Raw genomic sequence first — 26,625 nt, 5'->3', positions numbered from 1 at the left:
GTGGGGGTCAATCAATCACACATATGCCTTCTGTGATTCAAAACAGGGCACATTCTGAGAGTGTACCTGTGTCCTCTTGGAGGGATCTCGTGCTATTGGATGAGGCAGGCATCTGATAGGAATAGAGTTGTTACGAGGTTTTTCAAAGGTGAACATACAGTACTCGGCTCCTCAGGCATTTGGGCTACATGGCTGGTACTGAGAGTCACACATGGCTGATGGTGGCTGTTCTGGATGGCGCAACAAGTATTTGTGTTTTCTCTGTGGGTCTGTGCTGAATAGGTTTACCTAACTTGACACAAGCCAGAGTTATCTGAAAGTAGGGAACCAATCGAGAAAATGCCTCCATAAGATTGGGCTGAAGGGCATTTTCTTAACTAGTGATTGATGGGGGAGGGCCTTGTCCATTGTGGGCAGTGCTATCCATGGGCTGGTGGTCCTGGGTTCTGTCAGAAGTCTGCATGAATGAGCCATGGGAAGCAAGGCAGTAAGCAGCATCCCTCATGGCCTCTGCATCTGCTTCTGCCTCCAGGTTCCTGCCCTGCTTGAGATTCTGTTCTGACTTTCTTCAATAATGAACAGAGATGTGGAAGTGTAAGCCAAATAAACCCTTTCCTCTCCAAGTTCCTTTTTGGTCATGGTGTTTTGTTGTAGCAATAGAAACGCAAACTAAGACAAGGTCCTATGTAGCAGTGCCCAGAGGCTACCAAATTCCATACAACAGAGAGGTTCTGTCCTTTCTCTGGGTCCAGCAAGTGCCTTACACTATCTTTGGAACTGTATACTAATCGTAAACCTGTTCACTGCTAGCTGGACAAAGGGTGCAGGCAGCCGGCCCAAGATCAGACCCAAGTGGGGGTCCACAGCAGCAAACAGTCCCACGATGGCTCACAATCTCCTCTGTAGGGGAAAACCTGGGCAGGTGTGGTCTCCTTTCAATAATATTGGCTCAGAAGTGCAAGAAGCATCTCACCCCTGTGCAGAGGGTTTGGCTGGCTGCGGGAGAGATCCGAGAATTCTTTTATATTTTGTATTATCTTAGTTTTGAGCCAAGAGTAATATATGATTTACCAACTAGTGACTATAGGCTTCAGACTCACAGAGAAATTTTATACAACAAAGGCAGGAGCCTGATGGCTGCCAATGCCCAGTGCCCAGCAGGGATGTTCTCTTCGACCAGCAAGCAGGAGATGAAAGAGCAGCTGTACCTTCTCCCATCTAGTGAGATGTATGTACTTTCTCAATCCTCATTTTAAGAGAAAGGTTCTTGACTGCTGCAGTCACTGAGGCCCTTATTACCATGTGTCCTAACAGATACACCTGTCCTGGCTCCTGTCCTGGGAGCTGCTCTACAGATGTCCTGTGGCCATATCGGCTCTGTTCCAGTTGCCACCCCTCAAGGCCTATGGCTGTTCCTGCTCAGGTCACACCGCATCTTGCTGAAGTTGGAGTAGGAACAGGTTGGGGAGGCTTCTGGTCCTTTTGATCAAAGTGTTTTAAAAATAACTTGACTGCTGAGAGTATGAGGATCAGGTAGAAAAGGTGGGGCCTGACATGTGCCAGTTATGCGTCTTCCTGCCTTCTTTAAACTGAATCTTGAAACAAGGCCTGGCCTTTGTTGAATGCTAAAGGTGGAATCAATGCAAAGCCCATTATACCACTGGGTAGATAGGAACAGGGATTTGACCAAGAAGTTAGTGTGTGTGTGCCTCTGTGCATGCATGTTTATATGTATGGATGTGAATACATGTGTGAATGCACATCTACACATTCAATTATTTGTGTATGTATGTGGTGGTGTGCATGCATGCATACTCACACATATATGCATCTGTAAATGTGCTCATGTGTGTGCCTGCATGTCTATGTGTACCTAAGTGCATTCCAACATATGCATGTGTGCATGCTTGTGTTGACTGCAGTACCTCACTTCCTCACTCTGCCCAAGAAGCCTCGGTGGTTATCCTTGCCTTCATCTCTTTTCCCATCAAGTAAAAGGAAGACACTTTGGCCACTCACTCCTGCCATGGTTCAGCTGCTCATCAGGGAGAAGCCACACCTACCTCCTTGTTCCTCCTCTGTGAGGTCATTCACCACCGTCCAGACAATGGTTGCACTCTGTTTCATTGCACTTGACCCTTGGCTGCCTTCGCAGGGGTCTCACCGTGCAGTCTGCATCCCTTGGTGCCCAGGAACATCTCTCTGAGAACCAGCACAGACACTGTAATGCAAATGCCTTTTCTTGACACCCTGTGGGTGACCAAGAACACCTACAGATAGAGACTCTTGGGCCTTAGTGTGACTACTACACAGGAATCCACATTCACTTGATGGCTGTGGGTTTACAGCCGCTGTGGGCACAATGAGCAGTGCACAGTCAGTGGGGTGTGCAGGCACTACTGCCTGACTTTGACTCCTTTGGGCATATATCCAGAACTGGGTTAGCTGGGTATTACTGCAGATCTAGCTTTAGTTTTGTGATAGATGTCTATATTGATTCCCTTCAGTGGTCTACAAGAATCCTTCCCCCTGACTTCCTCAGGAGGATTTCTTATTCTACATTCTTTTGTTTGTTTGTTTTGTTGTTGTTGTTATTTTTATTGTTGGAAATAATTTCATATTAAATTAAACTGAATTAAAGGAAAAATCAATATTATGTTCATATTTTATGATGGGAACAAAAAATACTTACCCCTACTTTTATGATCAACAAAGCAATTATTTTCTTAACAAGTATAATATTTAAGCTAAACTAACCAATTATAAACAACAAAAGCATCATTTGGACAGTATTTATTAAACTAATTATAAACTCCTTAACATAGCAATTAAGTATGCTGAGCCAACATGATATCTCACACACACACACACACACACACACACACCAGCAACTTGTTTATTACAAGAGGACACAAGCAAGCAACCCATTCCATGTCAGTCTCCCTTTCTCTTAACCTCAGTGGGAATTATCAACAAGTTTTTAAGAGCACACAGTAACTGGCAAGTCTGTACACTGATCTTAATTTTAGCAGTGCGGGCAGGTAAGATAGAATCTTAATTTTATTTTGACCTGCAGTTCTTGACAGCTGAAGGTGTTGCACAGGTTTTCATTTATTGATCAGCAATTTGTATTTCTCCTTTTGATGACGATTAAATTATTTCTTTTTTATTTAAGTTTTTGAGTTCTTTATATATTGTGGATATTAGCCCCTAGATGAATAGTTGACAACGATTTCTACCAGTGTCCAGATTGTATCTCACTGTGTCCTAGGCTGTCAAAAGCGTTTCTGTTTGACGTGATGCCATTTGCCATTGTTGTGTTACTTTATCTTAAGGGACTAAGAGTTCAACTCAGGAAGGGTTTGCCTTATCCTTTGAAGTGTTTCTTCTAACACCTCAGAGTTTAGGTCTTCCATTAAGGTCTTTGATGTCCCTTGGCTTGATTTATGACAGTGGGGAGGGCAGGGCTGGAGTCCTAGTTCTCTCCTGGGGCTCCATTCTCCCAGTACCATTTGCTTTGGGTCCTTGATGTTATGCCATTGGTTCATGTATATGCTGTGTGCAGTGCTCGGCTGCGTTTGTCTTTGTTTCTGTAATACAATCTGATGTTGGGTATTATGACACCCTCACCTTGCTCTTTCTCTTTAAGGCCGTTTGCTTTTGTGCTTCTGGAGAAACTTTCGGGCTAATTATTTTGTTAAAAATTTTAGTCAAGTTTTGATGGGGATTGCCTTAAATCTATAGGTGTTTTTCAATAACAAGCCATTTTCACATTCGTTATGCTTATCCAGGAACGTGAAGGATTATCCACATTATGCTGTGATCTTCAATTTTATTTCCTCACTGCTTTACACATTTTCTTTATAGATGTCTTCTGTCTTTAGGGGTATTCCTAGGCTACTTTGTCATGTCTATGAGGGATTGTTATAAATGACCTGCTTTCCTGAGCTCTCTCTCATTGAATTGGTTGTTAGGTACTGAAAGAGTATTTGATGCATCTCAGTTTATTTTGCTGAAGGCTTCCCCCTCCCCCAGAATATCCAATGTAAATCTGGAGGAATCTTTATGATCGTTTAGGTATACAACCATCTCACCTGCTAAACGGGATAATTTTAATCAGTCCATTCCTATTTGCAATTAAGTTTTCCTGCCTCACCACTGTGGATAGCATTTCAAGCACTATATTCCCTAAGAATATTGAAGACAACGCACAAATATCCCTCACATCTGCTTTTAGAGAAAACTCTTTCAAATTTCCCCATTCAATATAAGATTTGTTACAGGTTTACGAAATATTCTCCTTTGATATATTTCATTATGATTGCTCTATTCTGAGATTTCAGGGTGTCTATCATTGAAGGGATGTTAAATCTTGTCAGAGGCATTTTTGGAATCTATGGAGATGACTGTGTGATTTGAGTTCTCGATTTCGTTTAATACTGCATTTATTGATGTTCATTTGTTGAACTACCCTTGCATTCCTGGAACAAGTCCAATTTGATCACAACGTATAATGTTTAAAATGATCTATTTTAATTAAAAAATAAAAATATTAAAATCTTGAAAAATGTTCTTGAATTCATTTTGCTAGTATTTTATTAAAATGTTGCATCTATATTTACAAGGACACTACTTGTTGTTTATGTCTTTATGAAGTTTGGAAATTGTGCTAATTGTGGCTTCATAGGGTAGGTGTGGGACTGGGGCAGCTCTTACTCTGTGTTCTTGCTGTATAACACAGGCTGCTAGTCTGTATCTCTTCATGAGGAAACTGAGATCATGAATGCCTAGGGTTACTACTAAAGGTGAGTGCCAAACTGGGAAGATGACTCACTGGGTGAAGTGCTGGCTGTGTGTGAGCATGAGGTTCCGAGGCTGGATCCTCACCTAACATCTAGGCATGCTGTTACACACTTGTTACCCCAGCATAGGTCTTAGCATCTGAGACATGTGGATCATAGGGAGCTGGTGGTGGTGGTGGCGGTGGTGATGGTGGTGATGGTGGTGGTATGGGCCATCCAGTCTAGTTGAGGCCAAGAGCTCTAGGTCCAGTGAGAGTTCCTGTCTCACAAAAAGGTGCAGGGTGATAAAGGAAGACAGGAAGATATATGCTGTTAACCTCTGGCTTTGTACATGCATACACACACACACACACACACACACACACACACACACACACACACACACACACACTTATTTCTCTTATTTGGTAATATTTGTTTCCTAATACCCACTTGCGTCTCCAGTTTTCTGGGAAGCATTATTCTTCCTATATATTCTCCTGCTGTTTTCTGTTTTCTTTGCAGTGCTCCTTTAAATATTTTCTGCAGTGCTAGCATAGTGGTCATGGATTTCTTTAGCTTGTGTTTGTTATAGAATGCCTTGGTTTTCCCTTTTATTTGAAAACTAGTTTTGCTGGGTATAGTCATCTCGGCTGGCAGTTAAATATTTTAGATCTTGAAGAGAATCATTCCATGCCCTCCTGGCTTTTACATTTTTTAAAGAGAAAGCTCTGTCGTTGATCTGACGAGTTTGCCTTTAAATGAGATTGTATGCTTTGGTTGCCTTGTTCTTTAGGTTCAGAAATTTTACCTAATTACTTCTAGCCCACACCTGCCTCTGGAGACTCGCTTCTCCTGTGGTAGAGAATGCCAGGGGTGAACTGTGAGACTCACAGGGTAAAGAACAGTTTCCACCTGTCTCCCTCTAATGTCGCTGAAGTATATAGATCTTGTTTTTGTGATTTCCCCATGGTTTGGACTGTGTGTCCCTGGACCAACTTATGCACCCCACTAGGTCACTGAGAGGCCAAGGTATATGTTCCAAGAAGATATAAGACTGCAGTACTTGAATCCCAGATACACATTCTCCAGGTTCAGGCTCCCTGAGAACCCATACTCGGAATCCGAATTTTGAGTTTTTAACCACAGAATGTTAAAAACAGCCATGCATTGGTCCAATTAATTTTCAGAAAGCACTAGAACTTGATGAGGTCTCTTCATGCACAAAAAAGTATTCAGGCATTTGAATTCAGACATTTCAGAATTATCAGTAAATCAATTTCTGGGCTTAGGCCAGTTTCTATGTTTTTAATAACCCAAGGGCGTTCCCTGTTGGTTCAGGTTGCTGCAAACTGTGGCTTCGCCTGTGAGTGTATGGAATTCACAGGACAACTCCAGGGTTTGGAGACTGGGGTTCAGTGCTCTATGCTAGGCTTTAATTGGGGAAGCTTCAGGGTGGTACAGAAGCACCCTGTGTTCATGACTGAAGCATGCCCACCCCAGCATCTGGTGGTTTAAATAGGTCTGGCACTCACAGACTCATGTGTCTGAATGTTGGCCCATAGGGAGTGGCACTATCAGGAGGTGTGGCCTTGTTGGAGTAGGTGTATCACTGTGGAGTCAGGGTTTTGAGGTCCCACACACATGCTCCATCTATGCCCAGGTGGAATCCAGTTCCCTTCTGCTGCCTTCAGATCAAGAAACCTTGGTTCCTCCAGCAGCACCAAGCCTGCCTGCATGCTGCCATGCTTCCCACCATGATGATAATAGGCTAAATTCTCTGAAACTGTAAGCCAGCTCTAATTAAGTGTTCTCCTTAACATTAAAGAGTTGCCTTGGTCATGATGCCTTTTTAGGTAAAACCCTAGTTAAGATACTCTGCTAAGACGCATGTCTCTATTTAACTGGAGAGTCTCCTGTTTGGAAAATTGTGCAATAGGAACAAGTTGAGTCATGTTGCCATGGTGGTTATAAAGTTCGTGAGTCATTTTAAAGTCTTTTCTTTTTTGTTTGAAGTGTTTGCATTGAGCTCAGCTTCCTCTCCTCGGATGTCACCGAGTTTGCGGGATTCATGGGATCTTTGCAGCATGAGCAGGTGACCTCAGGTCCAGGAGTCTCCTCTACTACTTTTCCAGGGAGACAGAGACGAGATAGGCAACAGGGAGGGACCTCAAGCCTCTGCCTTTCATCTGACTCAGTCAACTCTGATCCAAGGGCCTTCTAAATGACGGTGAGTTAAACGTCTCATCAGTGCTACCTAGAGCTGGTTAACTGGTGTCCCTCCTATGATAAATAGTCATGTCTTTTGCTATACTTTAATACAACTTGGGGACAAGTGTTTTCTCCTCTCAGTTCCCAACTAGGTTTGGGGGCTCACATTTGTCCACAGAGCATTATAACTTATCATAAGTTCTCATTTCCAAGGAAGCTGGTTTCTTACTAAGGAAATTGACTTTTTGGTTTCACAATTACAGTGAAAGTGTGCATGCTTCCACCATGGGGGCAGGTTTTAAGCTGAGCCAACTAATGGCTTCAGAGGAAACACTGAGGGATTTATACAGCACAGTTAAGGATGTCAGCTCACAGATGCATGTCACATTGATTTAGCATGAAAACATATGTATTGCGGGCATGTTGGTACTGTGTTTTTTTTTCCATGCACATTTTAAAAATTAAATTAGATAACACCTGATTTCAATACCAGGTGGCAAATGGAGTGGATGTTGTTTATAAGCTGGACGCTAGAAAAAATGGGTACTGGAAGTTCCCAGCTGGTCTCTCTTGGCTCAGACCTGGAATAGTCAGTCACTCATCCATTAACGACCTAGACAAATCCCTAGACTTTTACCCTGCAGTCTCATACTGTCTTATGGGTGGCAGACACTCACTTGCTCACTCACAGGCATGCCTGGGATGGAATGTGCCGACCCGCGGTCCCTGGATGATGTAGGGTGTTCAGAAGCCCTCCTGCCACCTCTTTCAGGGAAGCACAGAAACATCAATGCTGGTGGAATCCCCCAGACTCTAATCCACAACAGAGCATCTGCTGCTTTTCTTTCCCACAACTGTAGTTTCCTGGAAGTCAAGGATTTGACAGCTAGTCCTAACTTCCTCTTCCTGTAGTGACGCTTTCTTAGGTCGGGAGGCCAGTCTCACCGTGCACAGATACTGTCCTGTACGTCATTAAGCAGCTCCTCACTCTGAGGAAAGGCCTGCTCAGTTCCCTCTGTTTCCACCTAGAGAGCCAATACCTTGCACAAATCAGGGCTTAGTTTTGAAAACTCCTATCACGGTAGCCCACTGATGACTTATTTGCAAAGCCAAGCCCTAGTTCCAGAGGCTATTCCAGATAGAAAAATGCACGAGGCATTGGAATCTGGGTGTTCAGATGTTGCAGTTTGCAAAGGGTCTCAGTTATCATTGAAATCATGTTCTGGGATGACATAAGCAAGCAAGACGGGAGGCATCTTCCCTGCACTGTGGTCTACATTTTATTCCTGCAGCTCTGCTTGCAGCTATTGCTAGTGACATCATCTAGTCACAGTGCAACAGTGGTGGTAGATATGGTGGCAGTGAGCCATACCTTGCCCTATGGTCTACTTGCTTTACTATTTATTTAGTATATGTGTGCATCATGGTGGTCAAGGGACAAACTGCAGGAGTCTGTGCATTTCTTGCTTTGTTTGAGAGGATGCCTTTCCATGGGCAGGGTGAATGCAGGAAGCACATTTCTACCTATCTACAGTTCAGGTGGTATGGCCAGTGCTCAAAAATACATGCAGAGGTACCCATGCCTGGTGTTCAAAGCTGAGATTAACGTGCAAGTGAGCCCCAGAGTCACGTGAGAAAGGAAGTCAATGTCAGGCAGAGAGCACTTGACATGCTAACCAGGCAAACTTGCTCATCTCAGAGGGAGGGGGAGTCCCTAGAGTATGCACTCTCTGGTAGTATTGTCTTTTCTTTTACTGACAGTTTCCTTGGAAATAAGAACCTGCAGTTTACGATAACTAATGGGCTATACAAACAAATGTGAGCTCCAAAACCTAGTTAGGACCTGAAAAGAGAAACAACACTCTCCATGTTTTATTAAAGTCTAATAAAACAAATAAATCACAAATTGGAGACCTGTAATACCTGGCACCTTGCAGACTGAGCACATGCCACAAGAACTTGCAGCTTTGTAGTAGAAGCACTGGGCTTTCTCTTTTCTATCCTTTTGCAGGAGTCTGAGGTTGAAAACAGCATCTGGCTGGTGCTCCCAAGGAGTCCTGACTCATCTCTTCCTCTTGGCCTATCCCTTCTGTCATCTGTCTCCAGGGTCTGGTGTGCACATAAGCCACCTGCTCTAGTCCTGGTGATAACATGACCTCCTTCAGAGTGCAGCCCTTTGTGGTCTCTCCGGACCTCTTCAGAAAGTGAGTCCAGCAGTCAGTGCCATGCCATACCCAGTGTTGTTTTGTCCTGAACTCAGTCTTCAGTGCTCCCAGGTGGAACCCTGAGATGACTTACCTACTGTGACTACAGGTGTGTAAGTAGAGTTCTTGCATCCATCCCCACATCAAGCCACTGCCCACAGGAGACCCTTCTTCTCAGACCCAGCTCCGAGAGCCTATCTATCTGCACAGGCTTAGTAGCTTCCAGCAACACCATGGCTTCCAGAAAGCCAGCCATGCCTGCAACTGCCTTTGTTTCCTTCCTGTATCTTCCTGGGCCCTCAGCTCTAGCTTGGTTTCTGGCCATGTTGCTGGGTATCTTTTCTTTCCCAGCCTTGGCTATGCACTAGCTTTCCTTACACATCCTCTATTACACTGGGCTGTCAGTCTTTGTCTTTTACATTGCCACACCCACTCCATAACTTAGGCATGAGGGAAGGTACCAAAGAGGGGCCCTGAGTGCCAAAGGGAGTCCCAAGCACCATCCTGGCAAGGGTCTAGGCTTGGCACAGCTGGAAATAGACACTTGATAGCAGAGCGCCAGTCTATGAACACCTCACCCCCTCGACCCCCAGAAGCACTCAGTATCCCTGGCTCTAAATTTTATTTTGATTTGTTTGCACGGGAAGCAACATTTAAATTGGAATTATGACGTGTTTATGACGGTTCATGTCTGGCATGCTAGCACTTGGGAGATTGAGACAGAGGATTGCTATAAGTTTGAGGCCAGCTTGGACTACTCAGCAAGAATCTATTGTTAAAAAAAAAAGTTGAAAATTTAAACATTAAAATAAAATGGAATAATGAAAATAAGTTCCCTTGAATTACCCAAAGGAACCTTCCCAGAGGCTAGCTTTTCAGTCCTTTCCTGTGGCAGTTGACAATATTTTGACCCATATCACATATGGAGGAGGGACAGTCTCAGGATGCCTTCTGCAAACTTGGAGAATGAGGAAGTGGGGCAGGGCTATGTGAGGCAGAACTAGGGGTGCTCAGCTGCTGAGCCAGAGGCTAAGTGGGGGCTCTAAAGAGGGTAGTCCTCTTCTTTACAGAAGGACAGCACTCCAAGGCGCTCCACTATTTCCACTAGAAACTGAAGGGAAAAACAAGTGTGAACATTTAAAAATGTCACAAAGCTATGTGAATACCGTCTTTGTTACTATGATCTTTGTTACTTTGTTACCTGAAAATAACAACTCAAAGAAAGAATACTTTATTTTGGCTCTTAGGTCAAGTTACAGTCAATAATGTGAGGAAACAGAGGTAGCAGGGAGTGGGACTAGAGCAGATGGACATGAGGCATCCCTGATCAGGAAAGAGACAGTGATGCGTGTATATTTTGCCACACCCCCTTTCTCCACTCACACAGTCCAAGACCCCATCTAGAGAATGGTGTTACCCACAGTGGGCATATTTTCCCAAGTCAATTAACCCAAGATAACATCCCAGAGCCCATCTCTAAGGTGATCCTAGACTTTGTCAATTTGACAGTTAATGCTTCCCATCATAGATACCTATCTCTGCTTATAAAAGAACACTGATACAAATGTCTAGGAGGGTATTCTTGTTAGAAAAGGAAAGTATCCTTATTACTGTGGGACGTTCTTGCACTGAGTATGATATATTAAGATGAAGCTGTGTAAGGTCTCATTGTATGGAGAAGTCTTTTTCTCTATTTTCATGTGTGTTGTAGGCATCTGGAGGTGCAAGATAGATGCTGAGAGTTATCATTGATTATGCATCCATCTTACTCAATGAGACAGTCTTTGAAGCAAAACCAGAGCTTGCCTCTAGCTTGTTTTGCTAGCCAGCTTGCTCTGGGATCTTCTGTTTCTGCCTTCTAAGGTTAGATTTACAGGAAGACCACCATACGCTTCCAGTATTTACATGGGTTCTGGGTATCTAAACCCCAGTTCCCACACCTAGGCAGTGAGCCCTTAACAACTGAGCCATCTACTCTGCCCTGAAAATTTCACAGTGTGTATGCTTGCCCTAGTATAGGATCTCAGTAGCAGGAGGTGTTATATTAATGTATTTCAAAGTTGTAATGTAAGAAAGACCTCACCCTGTGTTATGTCTCATATGTAGGATGATCTTAGGACTCTTACATTTCCCAACACTTTTTTTTATTTTAGATTGCAAATAACCTACAAATGCAAACTATAAATTTTTACCTTGCTCCACATAAATTTGAGCAAACCACAAACCCCCTACAGCTCAACATAACATCCCAGAAAATGAGGGAACATCACTTTTAGAAGCAGAACGACCTTCCACATAATGGAGGATGAGAATACCCATCAAGAATATTCAGGCTCAAAGTAGGACATGCCACGTAAACACCAAGCACAGAGCTGCTGTGTGTATTGTTATAGGGAAATGACAAGGAGCCTGCATGTGTTCAGCACAGAAGAAATGCTTTCAAACACTGTCCAGCTGTGGTTGGTTGATTCAACATGTGAGGAAGAGCAACTATAACACCTTATAAAATAAACCAAACCTCACAAAAATTACTGAGAGATCAGCTTAATACCCGAGGGCATATTAGTTAGTTTTCATATTATTTTGAAAAAAAAAATGTGTCACAGAAGCAAATGAAGGAAGAAAGGATTGATTGATTTTGGCTCACAGTTTGGAGTGACCGTCCATATGGTGGGGAAAGCATTGCAAGAGTGTAAGGCAGCTGCTCACACCAAATCCCCAGTCAGGAAGCAGAGAGCTGTTGCTCAGTGCTCTCTCTTTCTCTGCCTTTCTTCCTTTTTATTCAGTCTTGGATAATGGAACATGGGGCAGTACAGTCTTATAGTCACACTCAGACACACGTCTCCTCCAGGATCTCAGAGCCAGGCAAGCTGACAGAGCAGATTAACCACCAAAGAGCATCTTCCCTAGAGATGAATTTTTCTGGGAAGAGCAAGTTTCCTCCTTGTGGCCATTGGGAATGAACCCCATTAGTCCCTGTTACCAGTTCTGGAGGTAAATGCTGTAGACACCTCTATCTTCCTGACCCCTGTGGGTCTCATCACAGGATTATATGTCATACACAAGCATAGGAGAGCTCAGATGATCAAAAATGGAAGAGACACTTATTCAGACAAGGGTGTAATATCTGATTTCTACAAACCAACCTTTACTAACATAACCCACAAGAAAATATTAGGGTTGGTTTTTTCTCCAGTTGATTAGAGTATTCTTGCCTGAAAGCACCTAATGGCAGGTCTCTATTATTATCTCGTGCGATGGGTATCCAGCACAACATTCCTGGGTATCCCTCCAAAGGAAATATCACAACACTGTTCACAATAGCCAAGGAATAGAAATAACCCAGTGCCCATCAATAGACGAGAGAACCCACAAAATGGGACACATATCTGCAGTGGAATACTATTCAGCCTTGACAAAGACATGAGTCCTGCCATTAGTGCCCTTGTAGAATAGCCCAGAGGATCATGTAAAATAAACTAAACCAGGCAGAGAACAAGTACCTCCTGACCCCACACAAATGTGGTAACTTTAAGGTTGGCCTTGGGAGTTGAGGGCAGAATGTGGCCACCAGGGGCTGGGTAGAGAGTAGGAAGATGCTGGTGGAAGATAACGCATCCTCTTGACAGTAACTATAGCAACAGACTGTATACAAGATTAGCTCTTAATTTCCTCACAACAGAAAACATGCAAGTATGTGAGGTGATAGGTTAATGGTCTTGATTTAATTATCACTCAACTTAAGTGTATATTGATAGTCACATCATATGCTACAATGTACACAATTCCTAGCTTTCAATGCTCACTTAAGAAAGCAAGGAAATTAACAAGCAATGCAAAAACAAACACAGGTTTTCCTTTAGCAATAGAGACAAGTAGGGGAATTTCCAGAGATACCAAGCCCCAGGCATTGCCCATCAAAGGCAGCAGGGCACCAGGTTCAGGGGTTCCCAGCTGTGGTGTCTTAGGTAGGTTTCTGTCCTTATGATAGAACACCAGGACCAAAAGCAACCCGTGAAGGCAGCGGTTTGTCTTATATTCCTGTGTCACAGTCCAGCATGGAAGAAGTCAAGGCAGGACTCCAAGCCGGGATGTGGAGGCAGGAACCAAAGCAGAAGCCATGGAGGCTCACTGATCACTGGCCTGCCCTCCTCATGGGTGGCTTAGTCCACTTTCCTATACAACTCAGGCCCAGCTGCCCATGGGTACATGTGACAGTACTCACAGCAATCACTTGTCATTAGTCATTAATTTTAAAAAAATGCACTACTGACTTGCTCACAGACAATCTGATGGAGGCATTTTCTCAAACAAACAAACAAACAAACCATTAAAACAAACCAAAACCCAACTGGACAGCACAAGTGAGCTCCTGTCAAACTGATACACAAACATATCACTTATTAAGCCACAACCTTCGCTTTCTGGTCTATTCCTAATCTGTTATAGCACTATCACAAGATGAAACACATCCTAACTTTTAAAAAATCACATAGTCTCCAAAAATCACATAGTCTCCAAAAATTCAAACACTTAAAAAAAAAACCTCTCTAAAATATCCAAAGTCTCTCAACTGTGGGCTCCGGTAAAATCAAAACCAAGTTAAGGCAGCTCCTACTCTAGAGGAGAGAATGAACACAGCGTTGCAAACAAATCAAAGCAAAGGCTAAACCCACCATGTAAACAACTCACTGCTTGGCATATGGAATCCACCCAGGGTCCTCTGGGCTCCCAAGGGCCTGGGCAACTCTACTTCTCTAGTTCTGCAAACCACAGCACACACAGGTTGTCTCCTAGGCTCAAGTAAGCTCCATTCCACGCATGCTGTTGTCTTTGGAAGGCATCCCATGGATCTAGCATCTCCAAATGCTTGGCCTGCCACTGTAACTGGGCTTTAACTTTCCCAGCAGCCTCTCCTGACCTCTCTTCAGGGATGCTAACCCTGAGACATGGTACCAGGTCTCAACTTCTCTCCAAGACCCTTTCAATCCTGGAGATTCTACTGCAACTGAGGCTACACCTTCTCCATTGGCCTCTCTCACCATGGCTGACAAGTCTCAGTTGCTCTTCATGAGTCCTTCGTGCCTTCAAAGCCAGCATTACCTGGGAAACTGACACATATTACCAAATTGGGCTCCCAATATGTGATACATCCTTGGCCACTGCCGAGCCACAGCTCCTCTGTGGTGACTCAGAGGAAACACTTACCAGAAGACTTCACCTCACTGATGCTTGTATTTTCTAAATCACAGTTGGTTCCTTAGCCTCAGCTGACCACTATTCATTGTCCCCAAAACCAACGGTTTCACTTTAATGATTATGGACTCTTGTTAATCAGCCAATTCTTCAACTCCAGATAACCAGAATCACAGATTCTTAATCCAAAATATTTAACAGCCTCAATAGAGTATTTAGGGGCCTCTCATACTTCTCTTGGAAATTGTACAAGCCAGGCTTCCACTAACTATACTACTGCATTATAAGTTCCTGCAATAACCTATTGAGCTCTGATCACTCAATAGCTTTTCTAGCCTGAAGTACCAATGTCCTTCTATAACCCTCCCTAAAACATAGTCATGTCTGTCACAGCAATATCCCACAAATATAGTACCAATTTCTACCTTAGTTAGGTTTCTTAGTTAGGTTAGGTGGTTGTTAGGATTGAACGCCATGACCAAAAGAAACCTGGGGAAGGAAAGGGTTAATTTGGCCTACACTTCCACAACACAGTCCACCACAGAAGGATGTCAGGACAGCAACTTAAAGTAGAAACCTAGACTCGAGAACTCAAGAAGCCATAGAGGAATGACTGCTCACTGGCTCAATGAGGATGGCTTGCTCAGACTGCTATCTTATACAACCCAAGACCACCAGCCCAGCCGTAAGACTGCTTGCGGTGAGCTGGGTTCTTCCACATCAATCATTATCAGGAACATAACTTCCAGACTCCCCCACAGACAATCTGAAGGAGGCATTTCCCCAAATGAGGTTTGTCTTCCCAAAATAACTTTAACTTCTGTCAAGTTGACAAAACCTAACCAGCACACACAGGGACAGAAGCCGGATGTAGTTAGGCTCTGGTGCTTCAAAGAGGGGCTCCCTGAGTATCTGCTTCTTCTCAGAGCCTGCCAGAGCTACACCGGCACACCCTAAGGATGTATTCTTTCTCTTCCTCCAGACCTACAGAGAACCCACTGGTGCTTTTCCTAAACTTATGACCCCTGCCCTTTACCTCACTTCAAATGGGAACCCTGGAAGTACTTGGAAATCAGCAGTCCCCACACCCTTCTGTTTCTTTGTCCTCAAAGCTTCCAGAACGGACTGCCCCTTCTCATTCTTATCCCCAGACAGCAGGGTAGAGTCTCAGAATAGTGAACTTTGGCTTAGCATGTGGTGCAGCCATACCATATGTGCACATAGGAGTAGAGTGTCACACTGTGTTCCTACAGTCCTGTGCCCAGCAGCCCAACCATCGAGACAGCGACATGGCCCTTGATGGATGAGCAGAGGGACCTGGTATAGTTCAGACACTGTGGCTCTAGATATGAAATCCTACCATGTGATAACACAGAATAACCTTGAAGGCATCGTGCTCTGTCGCTGAAAGACAAACTCAGTTTGATTGCACTCATTAAAGTTCTCAGTGTAGGCCAATCCATAGAAACAGAGAATCGGATGGTGGGGCTATTGGAGGGGCCGCAGTTTCAGTTAGGGATGAGTGACAAGCTCTGTAGACACACAGGGGTGTCGGTGGCTGCATCCTGTGAGTATACCATGCCCTAAACTCTACAATGACGATGAGAAGAACTGGTTAATCCTGCTCCATCTCTGACATCACGAAGTGCAGGCCAACCCGTGTACCTCTCTCAGTATGACATCAACCCCAGCTTCAGCCCCTGTCATCCTCTCTGTGACTCAGGAATAAGCTAGCTCTCCACAGCCAAGGCAAGCACCAGCTCCTGGCTTTCCTGAGATCTATACGCTAGCTAGGTTCCTGTACTGAGACCAGGGTTCTTGATGTTCTGCATCCATACCTGTCCCTGGAGGCCAATGCACCAAGTCACAAGCTCCTGCTGCCGGGGAAACAGGCCCTTTGGGGGGAATTCCCACCTGCTTTGTCTGTCATGGAGGAAAAATGGAATTGCTGCCACAATTGCCACTTTTGGTCTCAATGAGAAAAACTGTGTATCTGACGTTCTGCTGGCCGACTCTGGAGACGACAGCCACTGTGAGCTCGCAGGCTGTTGCAGACTTGGGCACCCATTCTAGACCAAGTTTAAATCGAAAATCAAGCTGTTTCAGAATGTGGAAGGGACAGAGCTTTCTTTAAAATAAGCCTTAGCTCATGCAAAGAGGGTTCCTTGAGTATCTAGTATTACTTTATGCCAGTCAGACAAGCAACATAGTCCTTATGTGTGGTGGTCTGAAGAAAACCAAGAGAAATCTCTCTCCATTGAAAGATTTGTGTAGGTTGGGTGTCGTAGCTCAAGTCTGTAAATCCCAGCACTCTGGAGCTTGGGGTAGGAGGACTGCTGTGTGTTTGAGGCTAGCCTGGGCTGTAGTATGAAACTGTCACACAAACAAAATGAAACAAGTTGGGGCTAACCCCATGCATGACCTCTCTGTGTATTGTAACAATCTGTGACTTGGTGTCATCTTCAGAGAGCACCTGACCCTGAGGTTTGCAAGTAGAGTATGCAGTGGAACAGAGCCCAGAGCCACACAGGGGCTCCTTATCTGATTAACATTTAATATTGGGTTTACTCAACTTACCGCAGCCCTGGCAGTGGTGGGTGCCCTGGTGAGTGTAAGGATGACTCCCTGCCAACTGACCAACCACCCAAAGTGGTGCCAGCCTTTGTGTCAGCAGTGGCACCAAGTGATAGCCCTACATGAGACCAACCTGAGCACTTGGGGAGGTGGAGGTGACACTAGCTCTCCAACAGGAGAGTTCCTGATGAACCAACCAGCATCTACCACAGCCCGCACTGAGCTGGCCCAAAGCATCAACCACATCCAGGAGAGAGTGGAGCTGCTGGCTTCCTTCCAGCCTGGGGTTGGTAGAGGGGGTTTATCTACACATGGCTTCTGCATTCTTATGTCTTTAACCCATCAACATGAAGGTACAGGAAGCACTTTCCTCACAAGAGATTCACGAGTTTTTACAGTTTTGTAAGAACATCAGCACGGCTTCTCATGTCCCACTGCTGTCACATTCTGGGTGTGCTCAGCATCCCAGAACTCCCCACCGTCTGGCATCTACTTCACCTTACCTATGTCCTCTTCTGCTGGACCCGGGAAGCTGAGGCCCGGCTGGGCCAAGTCTCCTCCTTCCTCCTCTGCAAGACACAAGAGAAGAAAAGCTTACTATAGCTCTGGTGAAATTGCTGTCTCTGCCCATGGCTGAGACACTTGACAGACACAGAGACACTTTTCTGTTTCTTCCCATGGCAGTGCGCAAAGCTCTGTGTCCTGTATGGACAACCTCTGAGCAGCTGCCATGTTCTCTGTCAACCACAAGACCCCACATGTGCCCCATTCCTCTTTGAGGTCCCCGCAGAGACAGCATTTGCAAACACATCTTAGCTTCTCTGTATTACTCTGGGTGTATTTGATCCTGTTAGCATCAGTATAGGCTGCTGAGATGTCCTGACCATTGTTGGCCTGGCTTCCCTGGACCAGTTCAGTCCCAAGGGTCTGAGTCACCCCGAAAGAGAACCCCCCACTCCAGTGATTGCAACTGTATCCACACCCCATTCCTGCATGTTCATTCACTCTGCAGTGTCTGCTTTAATGCTACCTGTAAATTCATTCCGGGTGGGTTTTTCATGGGCATCAATTTCTCCTTTTGTGAGGGGCCAGCCCAGGTCCTACTCTTTACTTTTACTTGCTTTCTCTGGCTGCTGCAGCAGCGGCACTGCTGTCTTAGCATGGTCATGACATATGCCATTTCAACTCTCTTCCCTGCGTGTATGGAGACACTGAATGGGAAGGTGAATGGATTTGTGTTCTTATCCAACTATCCCCTGGGGACCTGGGCTGGGGGAATCTGGACTCTACCTCCACTTCTGCACAGCACCCCAGGGTCTGGTTTCCGAAGCTGCCATGCATTCACATGTGCAGAATTCAGTGCCTGGGATGGCCTGCCCTGCACTGATCTGTAGTCAGCAATGTGCAATGTTCAGCCGAACATGGAGATGCAACTCAGAAGGACATGTGCCACATCACACACATATAATTGTGTCTATACATGTGGGGGTGTGCATCAAAATTATGGCATGGCATTTATGCAGAGGAATCTATACAATATGTCACCATTCTGACATACATCTATAAATACAACTGCAATTTTAGACTTCATATTTGCGCATTCGTGGCATGACAACATCAGTGGAGAGGCTCTGAGATTGTGTAGACATCACCTCTGGTAGTGAACATCCCTAATCATATAGTATGAACAAGATCCATGCAAGTGTATCATGACTGGATCTACACACTCCACTACCACTACCTCTTGAAGCAGTGCATCACCAGCTGTTGCTTCATAGGAACTTAGGAGAAGAAAGAGGCAGGTTTGTCATGGAAGATGCTGACGGCCAAGCTAAAGCCTCCTTGAATAAAGATGAAGTCAATTTTCATGTCCTGGGTTTTCCTGACACGGAGAAACCACCTGCTGGACTCAGGTTCATTATTTCACTAAGGTAGTTTATTGCAGCTTTTTAGTACCTAACTATGTAGGCTTTCTACATACTTTATCATGTTTTCCTACTAGCAGATAGGCATGCCTATTAGGGATATGGTGGGTTCTGAGTCCACACTAAGACCCAGCATCATAGCCAGTTCTAACCAAGTATAGTCTCCATGGAGACAACTGCTACCCAGTGTTATCTCAAAGACAGAAAGAACTCTGCAACAGACCAGGAGTCCGTTATACTTTCTGTCATCCTCCACACACTTGTGTGCGCAATGAGATTTTACAGAAAGGATCTGAATGGGATGTTATAGTACGTTGTTGGATGTTTAGCTAGCAATGATGCCGAGAAAATGGACAGAGTACAGAAAGCACAACATGGTGGTCTACTGATCATACCGCTGTGGTGGTGTCACGGCTTACAGCACTGATGGAGGAAAACGGATGGTAGGTAGGAGAGTTTATGGTCAGCCCTGAGTTTTAGACATAGGAGTGACTGTCTGTATAATTTACCTTGACTCTTGTTCACATTACTTTAACAGGAAGTCCTGGTATGTAGGTCAACTAAGGCCCATGTGTAAAACCAGGCAAGCATACAGAAATCTTTGTATTCACTACCTCAGGGCTGACAGAGGTTGCCTCGCTGTAGATAGGATGTAGCCCTTTCTTGCTCAACCAGGCTTTGGATTTTCAGGCCAAGTGTTATTTCTGCCATACCCTACTCCAAGTCCCTGATCTGTACAGGCAAGGATCCTGCTCTGACTGAAGGTCACAGGTGACAAGAGTGTCCTTGTTTACGGTTCCAGTGTCTGTGCAGTAGGTGCCAATAAATGGGTGAGGGATGGGAGGAATGATGGAGACGCAGAGGACGCGAAGGACTGCTAAACATTAGATGACCATTCTAATTATAGTAGGGAATCCCACAACTGCCTCTTTACAGCCTTAAAGCCACGAGAGGATACTAATAATCAGCAGCTCCTCTCTCTCTCTCTCTCTCTCCGTGTCTCTCTCTCTCTCTCCGTCTCTCTCTCTCTCTCTCTCTGTGTCTGTGTCTGTCTGTCTTTATACTCATAAAAAAAAAAACCCTGCTTCACTTCAGCTTTAACACAAAAGTAAGCTGCACAATGTGAGCTGGGGGTGTGGCAGAAGAACAATAGTGCCATTAGCCAGGCTCTCAGGCATCTGAATCTGGTGATTGCAAGCCTCCTTGACCCAGCCTCTTCATCTTCCCATGTTCAAGGCCAATAGATCTTGGACGGGGAGAGCTGTGAGATTGTGTGTGAGATTAATCAGCGCTATAAAATTAATAGTGCCTATATCTGACACCATGCTCAATTTCCATCACATCCTCAGCAAAACTAGGCAAGCACTCTCTATAGAAAGTTCTGAAAACTACCCACTTATGCCTGTGAATGTGTCTAATGAGCATCAGTCCCCGTCAGAGGTTCTCCCTTAATGGCTCTCTGCGCTTTCTCCGTTCACAATGCTCCCTCCCTCAGGACGGTTTCTGGCTCACTCTACTTTATGACTTATTTTTCTTTCACACTGGAACTAAATGCTTGATGTGCTTGGAAGAGTGTGACCAGAGACCTTGTGGGTTTTTTCTGTGTGGGAAGAGACCTTTCTAAAACTCCATGATACAGCCTCTCTTCCAAGGTTCAACCACCCAGCTCCATGAAAAGAACTTATAAGAGACAAGGCAGTGGGAAGGAACCATGGACAGGGTCTTCACGGTGCTTTCGTATGGCAAGAGAGAGGTTGTACTGCCCTCCAGACTGGAGGCATAGGTTCCACGAACATGTGTGTTTCCTTCCTTTGAACACAAGGTACAGGTGTGATTTCCCCTTCTCTGAAGCTGCCTGGAAGTAGCAGGTAAAGGCTCTCCTGCTCCACCGAGTTCTCAGGCTTCCCGCATGGCTCTGACACATTTAAGACTGCATCTTACAGGATGCAGGTTCTGCCTGGCACCACAGGAGTGCACAATGCTTGCTTTTACTTCTTGCAAGATGAACTATCCAGAATACCAGCCACTTATGCTATCTTCAAGGTGGACAAAGACGGCACATGCTGGAGCAAGGTCCTCCAACCACTGAAACCACATTGTGTCACTGAAGAAGATGTAAATCAGGGAGGTTAAGCATCACTTCATGGTACACACGGTCATGGCTATCCCTGCTTCCAGACCCTTTCCCTTTCTTCCTCTCTATCATCAGCAGAAGTCCCACCGGGCTGTCATTAATACCAACCAGTGTGGCAGCATCTGGAGATTCTATGGTGACTCTGAGGACCGAGGTGAGATAAATCTGACGAAATGGCAGAAGACACAAGAGAAAAGATTGAGAGTAGACAGGTGACAGTTGGGCCAGGAGATCACTTCTAAGAAAGGGTCATATGCTCAGGAAGGCAGGGCACAATACAGCTCCAGTGTCCAGGTATCTGTGGGAGGGTGTTGTGGATAGCACTGCAACTCTGTAGAAAGCATGGCTCCTGTGTCCAGATGTTTCCCGGAGGATGGTGCTGGTGTCCCTGTGAATGGCATGGCTCCTATGTCTGTGGGAGGACAGTGAAGGCATCACATTCTCTTCTCTATGGACAGCAGAGGGCAGAGTCAGCTCAAGGAGGAGGGGTTACAACACCCAGGTAGAGGGCAGAGTCAGCTCAGGTAATGGTGATAAGTCAACCCAGGTAGAGGGTAGAGAAAATTATAGGAGAGGGTGTGCCTGCCAAGGGATAGGACAGGCAGAAGAAGGTTCCTGGCTTCTCTTTGTTTTTAGTGGGCTGCATGACATACTTTGGCCCGATGCCTGTCTTCTTTCACACTGGTACTAAATTGTAGAACTTCTGCTTCGAGATCAAAGTATCAAAACCTGACCCTCATCACTCAAAGCTGGGCGGGACCTGTATGGAACTCAGTTGTCTCTCCCCACCTTCCCTGGGGATGGATGGTTCTGTAAACTGTCCACACCTTAATATTTCAGCCTCTTCAGGCCTCTAAAGGTGGTAGGACATGTGCCTTTGCCCCTGCAGTGGAGCTTCTGAGCTCCATAGCTCTACCATAGCTCTCCGGGGCTTACTAAGCACCTTGATGCTTTCCTCCCTGGCACTGCCTACCATGCCCCTCCATCTGGCACACTCTCTGGTTGGCAAGGATTTTATTCTGGCTTTTCTGAGGAATCATACTTTTTATTTCCTTACAAGGTAGAGATGGGAGAGGAGGGTCAGGTGGAGGTCAGAATTCTTCCTGGGAACCATGCAAACAAACGTGTGTGACATGCACCTTCTGGTCCTTCCCATGTCACTCCCTTGGTTGCCACACCCACTGTTTTTCATTTTGGATCTCTGTGCAGTGTGTAGGAGGTTCTCTGCAAGACAAACTGACCTTACAGGTTGGGGAACTGTAGCCTGGCTTATGTTCAGGGGGTTCTTGGCTGGGTGCTCTGTATGGTCCTGGAGATGGGGCCCTTAAGCCCCTGCCAGCAGTGACATCATGCTCTCGGTGAGCCACATGGGCCATAGGCATTACAGAGCTTTCATGGATGCCCCAAGCTTAGTTTGCTGATTCGTCCCCCTTGTCGCACAGACTTCACTTTCTAGATTCGCCATGTTCTCTAAAAAGTTTCCTCTGAAGACAGCACACCCCAGTCTACATTTTGGCCCATTTGCTAATGATAGCATTTGGAGGCTGCTTAAATGAAGGCTTCATTTCTGCTCATCGAGTACAATGACGCTGATGAGTCCTGATGCTGGCTTCCTCCTCCACCGCAGCCGCAGCTGCACCACCAGCTTGCCACCAGCCAGCCAGCCGTGGCTTCGACAATAACCAGGGCCTTTCATTTTAAATTTTCTGACAACACAGAGGGCTCATCATTCTCTTTTGGACTGAAGATTGAGCCTCAGCAGAAGCTGCCCTGAAGTCTGTAGACTCTTTACCCGTAGTTCAATGTCACTTGAATCAGGCTAAGAGGAAAACTCAAAGGCCCTGATGAGGCCACTCCACTTGGCTGAAGATGACAGGGAGAGGCTCTCTCTCACTCAGCAGGTGGCATCCCCCACTGACAGCTGAATGTTAGCATTCAGACCCACAAGGGTTAGGGTTGCCTCTGTGCTTGTCTTCAAGCTTTGAGGGTGGGTCCAGTTCAGGTAGCCAAGACCTGACTGTGCCCTTCAAACAGGCTTCTGAAAAAACTCTGACTAAAAGCAACACACATTTAATTTGCTTTTTCTAGACTAGGGGAGAGAGAGAAAGGTGGGGGAGAGGAAAAGGTGCTGTAGTTAGAAAGGCAGACTTTGTTATTTAAATGTCTGAAAGCTTGAAGAAGAGATTATGTATCTTCAGTTAAACTTGAACACTATTCACTTGAAAAGTGACATTAATTACATTTTATATAACATGTTTTAAATTCAAGCTCTAAATACATCAAGTGTTAAGTCCCTTGTGCTCCACCTCAGTGTTTAACAGGGTTTTATATCAAAGATGCTTTGAAGACATGCCTATCATGCTTGCACAGAAAACACAAACTCACAGCTAAAGCAAAGGTCATGTCACAAACTTAGGCAGTATGGCTGTCCAAATGGAGTCACCGTTGCTCTGTATGACACTCTTGGAGGCCAGGGTGAGGGGTAAGGAAACCGAACTTGCTCCTTGTCTGAGTTGGGAGTGGATCTAATACCCATTGCATCACCAGGTCTCTCTTAGTTAGAGCTTCTATTTCTGTGAGAAAACATCAGGATCAAGAGCCACTTGCAGAGGGAAGGGTTTATTCAAGTTTCTAGGTCATGATCACAGTCAATCATTAAGGGATGTCAGGGCAGAAACTCAAGCAGGGCAGGAACCTGTAAGCAGTAACTTAAACAGAAGCCATGCTCCTCATGGCTTCCTCAGCGTGCTTTCTTAGACTACCCAGGATGATTAGTCCAGGGGTGCCATCGCCCACAGTGCCCTAGGGGCTCTCATATCAAGAAGATGCACCATAGGTCTGCCCAAAGGCCAATCTGATGGGAGCATTTGTCTCAGTTGAGGTTTCCTCTTCCAAAACAACTCTAAGTTGTGTCAAGGTGACATAACTCTAGAGAGCACAAGGTCCTAGGAAGGCTAGTGGACAATGGACCAGATCTCGGATACATCCCATTTCCGAGGAGCGGGGGTGAGTTTCAGAGTCAGGATGAATGTCTCATAGATCAGTAGTTTTCTGAAATTCCATATAACAGGGAGCCCACTGCCATCACTGGCTGGATCTTACCTGGCTATGCCTACTTGCATGGAGGAAGGCCTGGGAAGTCCACTGCCATCACTGGCTGGATCTTACCTGGTTATGCCTACTTGCATGGAGGAAGGCCTGGGAAGTCCCGTTAATGGTCACAGAGGCAAACCTGAGATGCGTTCAGAACTGTGAGTAACTATTCATCTAGGAAGGCTTTGTCTTCCCTAGTCCACCCCTGCTCCGAGTCTTTGATGGCAGCAACCGGGAGCTGGACAGAGGCCCTGAGCGATCTAATGCAAGTCCAGACCTCCTCTATAATACTGGCCTCGTGCAGAAAGGCAACACATGCTCTGCTCGTGTTCCTTATTACATGACATGATTTCTTGAAGTTTCTGGTTATGAGCATTAACCTTTACCAGCTGAGCCATCTCTCCAATCTGTGACATGCATTCTATAAAGAACATGTCAAGCTTTTGACATGAAAAACAATAATGTTAACATTTGAACATGCTTGAGTTTTTAAATTCTTCATTTGAAATACCATGTAGTTCTTTCTTTCTTTCCTTCTTTCCTTCCTTCCTTCTTTGCTTGATTGCTTCCTTCCTTTCTAGATCTCATGTAGCCCAGGCAGGCCTCAAACTCACTATGTAGCTGAAGATAATTTTGAAAATCTGGTTATCACGGTTCACCATGCCTGGTTAGCTTAGTCTGAGCACTGAACCAGGGATCCAGGCATGCTATGCAGGGACCCACTAGCTAAGCTTTATACATTACCCTTGAAATACTGTTTTAATTTCCCTCCTGAGGATGCCTGGCCTCTAGCGTTGCCTCTTCCTCTTCAACAGACATGAATGACATCAGCTCCATGCAGGTACCATTGTGTGGGATGGTTCTACCCAAGTTGTGTCTCTCTCTGGATTCTGTGCAAGACTTTAGGGTAACTTGAGGTGCTTATTTTTTTTTAATTATTTACTTTATGTATATGTACAAAGACACCGTATCTGTCTTCAGACACACCAGAAGAGGACACTGGACCCCATTACAGATGGTTGTGAGCCACCATGTGGTTGCTGGGAATTGAACTCAGGACCTCTGGAAGAGCAGTCAGTGCTCTTAACCTCTGAGCCATCTCTGCAGCCTCAAGATGCTTCTTTGTTGTTTTATTTTGTTCTTTTTCTCTCTTCCTCTTCTCCCTTCTTCTTAAAAAAATATGGCAAGTCTCGATTTTCAAAACTCCAATTAAGGCAGAGTGGCTACATAAAGGGCAGCATGATTACAGCACAGAATGCTAAGGAGCTCCAGGCGATGTAGAAACTCCCAGCACAGTATTAGTGGGGATGGCTGCATGGACACTGTTCTTTATGGCATGGCCTCAGTGTGAAAAGAGGACCAGAGGCACTTCCCGACACTTACAGTGATTCTCTCTGATTGGAGGAATTATGGCCACATTTTCCTCTCCTCTCGTAACTCTCTGCACTTTCTTCAACAAGCCTATATACCATTTTATAAGTAGAGAGCACACTGTGAAAATACTCGAAATCTTTGTTACTAGGATTTGATGGTCTGGAGTGAACGTGCCCCAGAGACGAGGATGTGCAGGGTGCTTCTCCTATAATGAAGATCAGTATTACTGCCTTCTTCCCTCGGGAAGACAGCAGCAGAATTAAGCCTGGCCAGGACGCTCGCAGAGAGAAGCTCACTCATTCATCCAGCAGGTTCCTGGTGCTGCCAAAGTGTTGACGTTACATCAAGACCCCAGTGATCACTGGGAACAAGATCAGGTTGCTGCTCTGGGAAAGTGGCATCTTGTTTGTCTGGGGCTTCCAATTTGCCTATAGTGGGTGATGTATATGCACACAGCTCAAAAAAGACACCTTCCAAATGCTCACTGCCAAGGTCATATGAGAGGGACAAAGGATGCCGCAAGAGACAAAGGTTCTATGGCTTTATGAGCAGGGGCTCAGCAGCAGAGGTTACTGCACCTCGGTGCCTGCCTCTGTCTGGAAGGTTTTGCCTTGTATCTTCCCAAGGGTGTGTAGAGAGACACAGGTCATGGTTGTGGGGGGATAACATACTCACTTATCCTCTCTAAATCCAGGACCTCCGGTGTCCCATTCTTGTTCCAGCTGTCCTGGTACAAGAGTTGACCTGTCACCCTGATGTCCTAGCTGCTGATTATGGCTATGTAACCTTGGAGAAAATAGTTCATTAAAATAAAACAGTATGAAAACTAATTGCAAATGAGAGGTGGTGTGTAATTAACCTAAAGTCCTATGACAGACAGCTCTGCATATATAAGAGGAGAAGAATCTGGGCTCCAAGTCCCTATGCTGCACACAGGTGTGAGCTGCCCACCTCGGTGCCTGCACATTTACCCCGGGGGTCACACTGACTGTAATCAGGATGACCAGATGACAGGGTGTGGCTGTCACCTCTTTGTCACACCAGGGTGCTCAGGGAAGTCAGATCCTCCCATTCTTGAAATCATTCTCCCCTGCATGGACATCCTGGCTCTAAGATGCCAAACTCATTGACAC

At 45.3% G+C, this 26,625-nt stretch overlaps 1 protein-coding gene across 6 annotated transcripts in view; it reads right to left on the bottom strand.

The window, feature by feature from the left end:
• The window catches only part of Dlgap2 (DLG associated protein 2), a 796,232-nt gene that overhangs the window by 132,114 nt on the left and 637,493 nt on the right, over positions 1–26,625 (bottom strand). For all 6 annotated transcript variants that reach the window (XM_085844126.1, XM_085844125.1, XM_085844130.1 and 3 more), the window contains one exon: positions 17,470–17,535. In XM_085844126.1, coding sequence (XP_085700252.1) covers positions 17,470–17,535 — 66 coding nt within the window. The remainder of the gene's footprint in view (positions 1–17,469; positions 17,536–26,625) is intronic.

Source organism: Mus caroli, unplaced genomic scaffold (genome assembly GCF_978045245.1).
Source record: "Mus caroli unplaced genomic scaffold, Mus_caroli_1 scaffold_10, whole genome shotgun sequence".
Taxonomy (NCBI): domain Eukaryota; kingdom Metazoa; phylum Chordata; class Mammalia; order Rodentia; family Muridae; genus Mus; species Mus caroli.
Note: the sequence above shows the minus strand (reverse complement) of the source record. Positions and strands in the feature narration are given on the sequence as shown.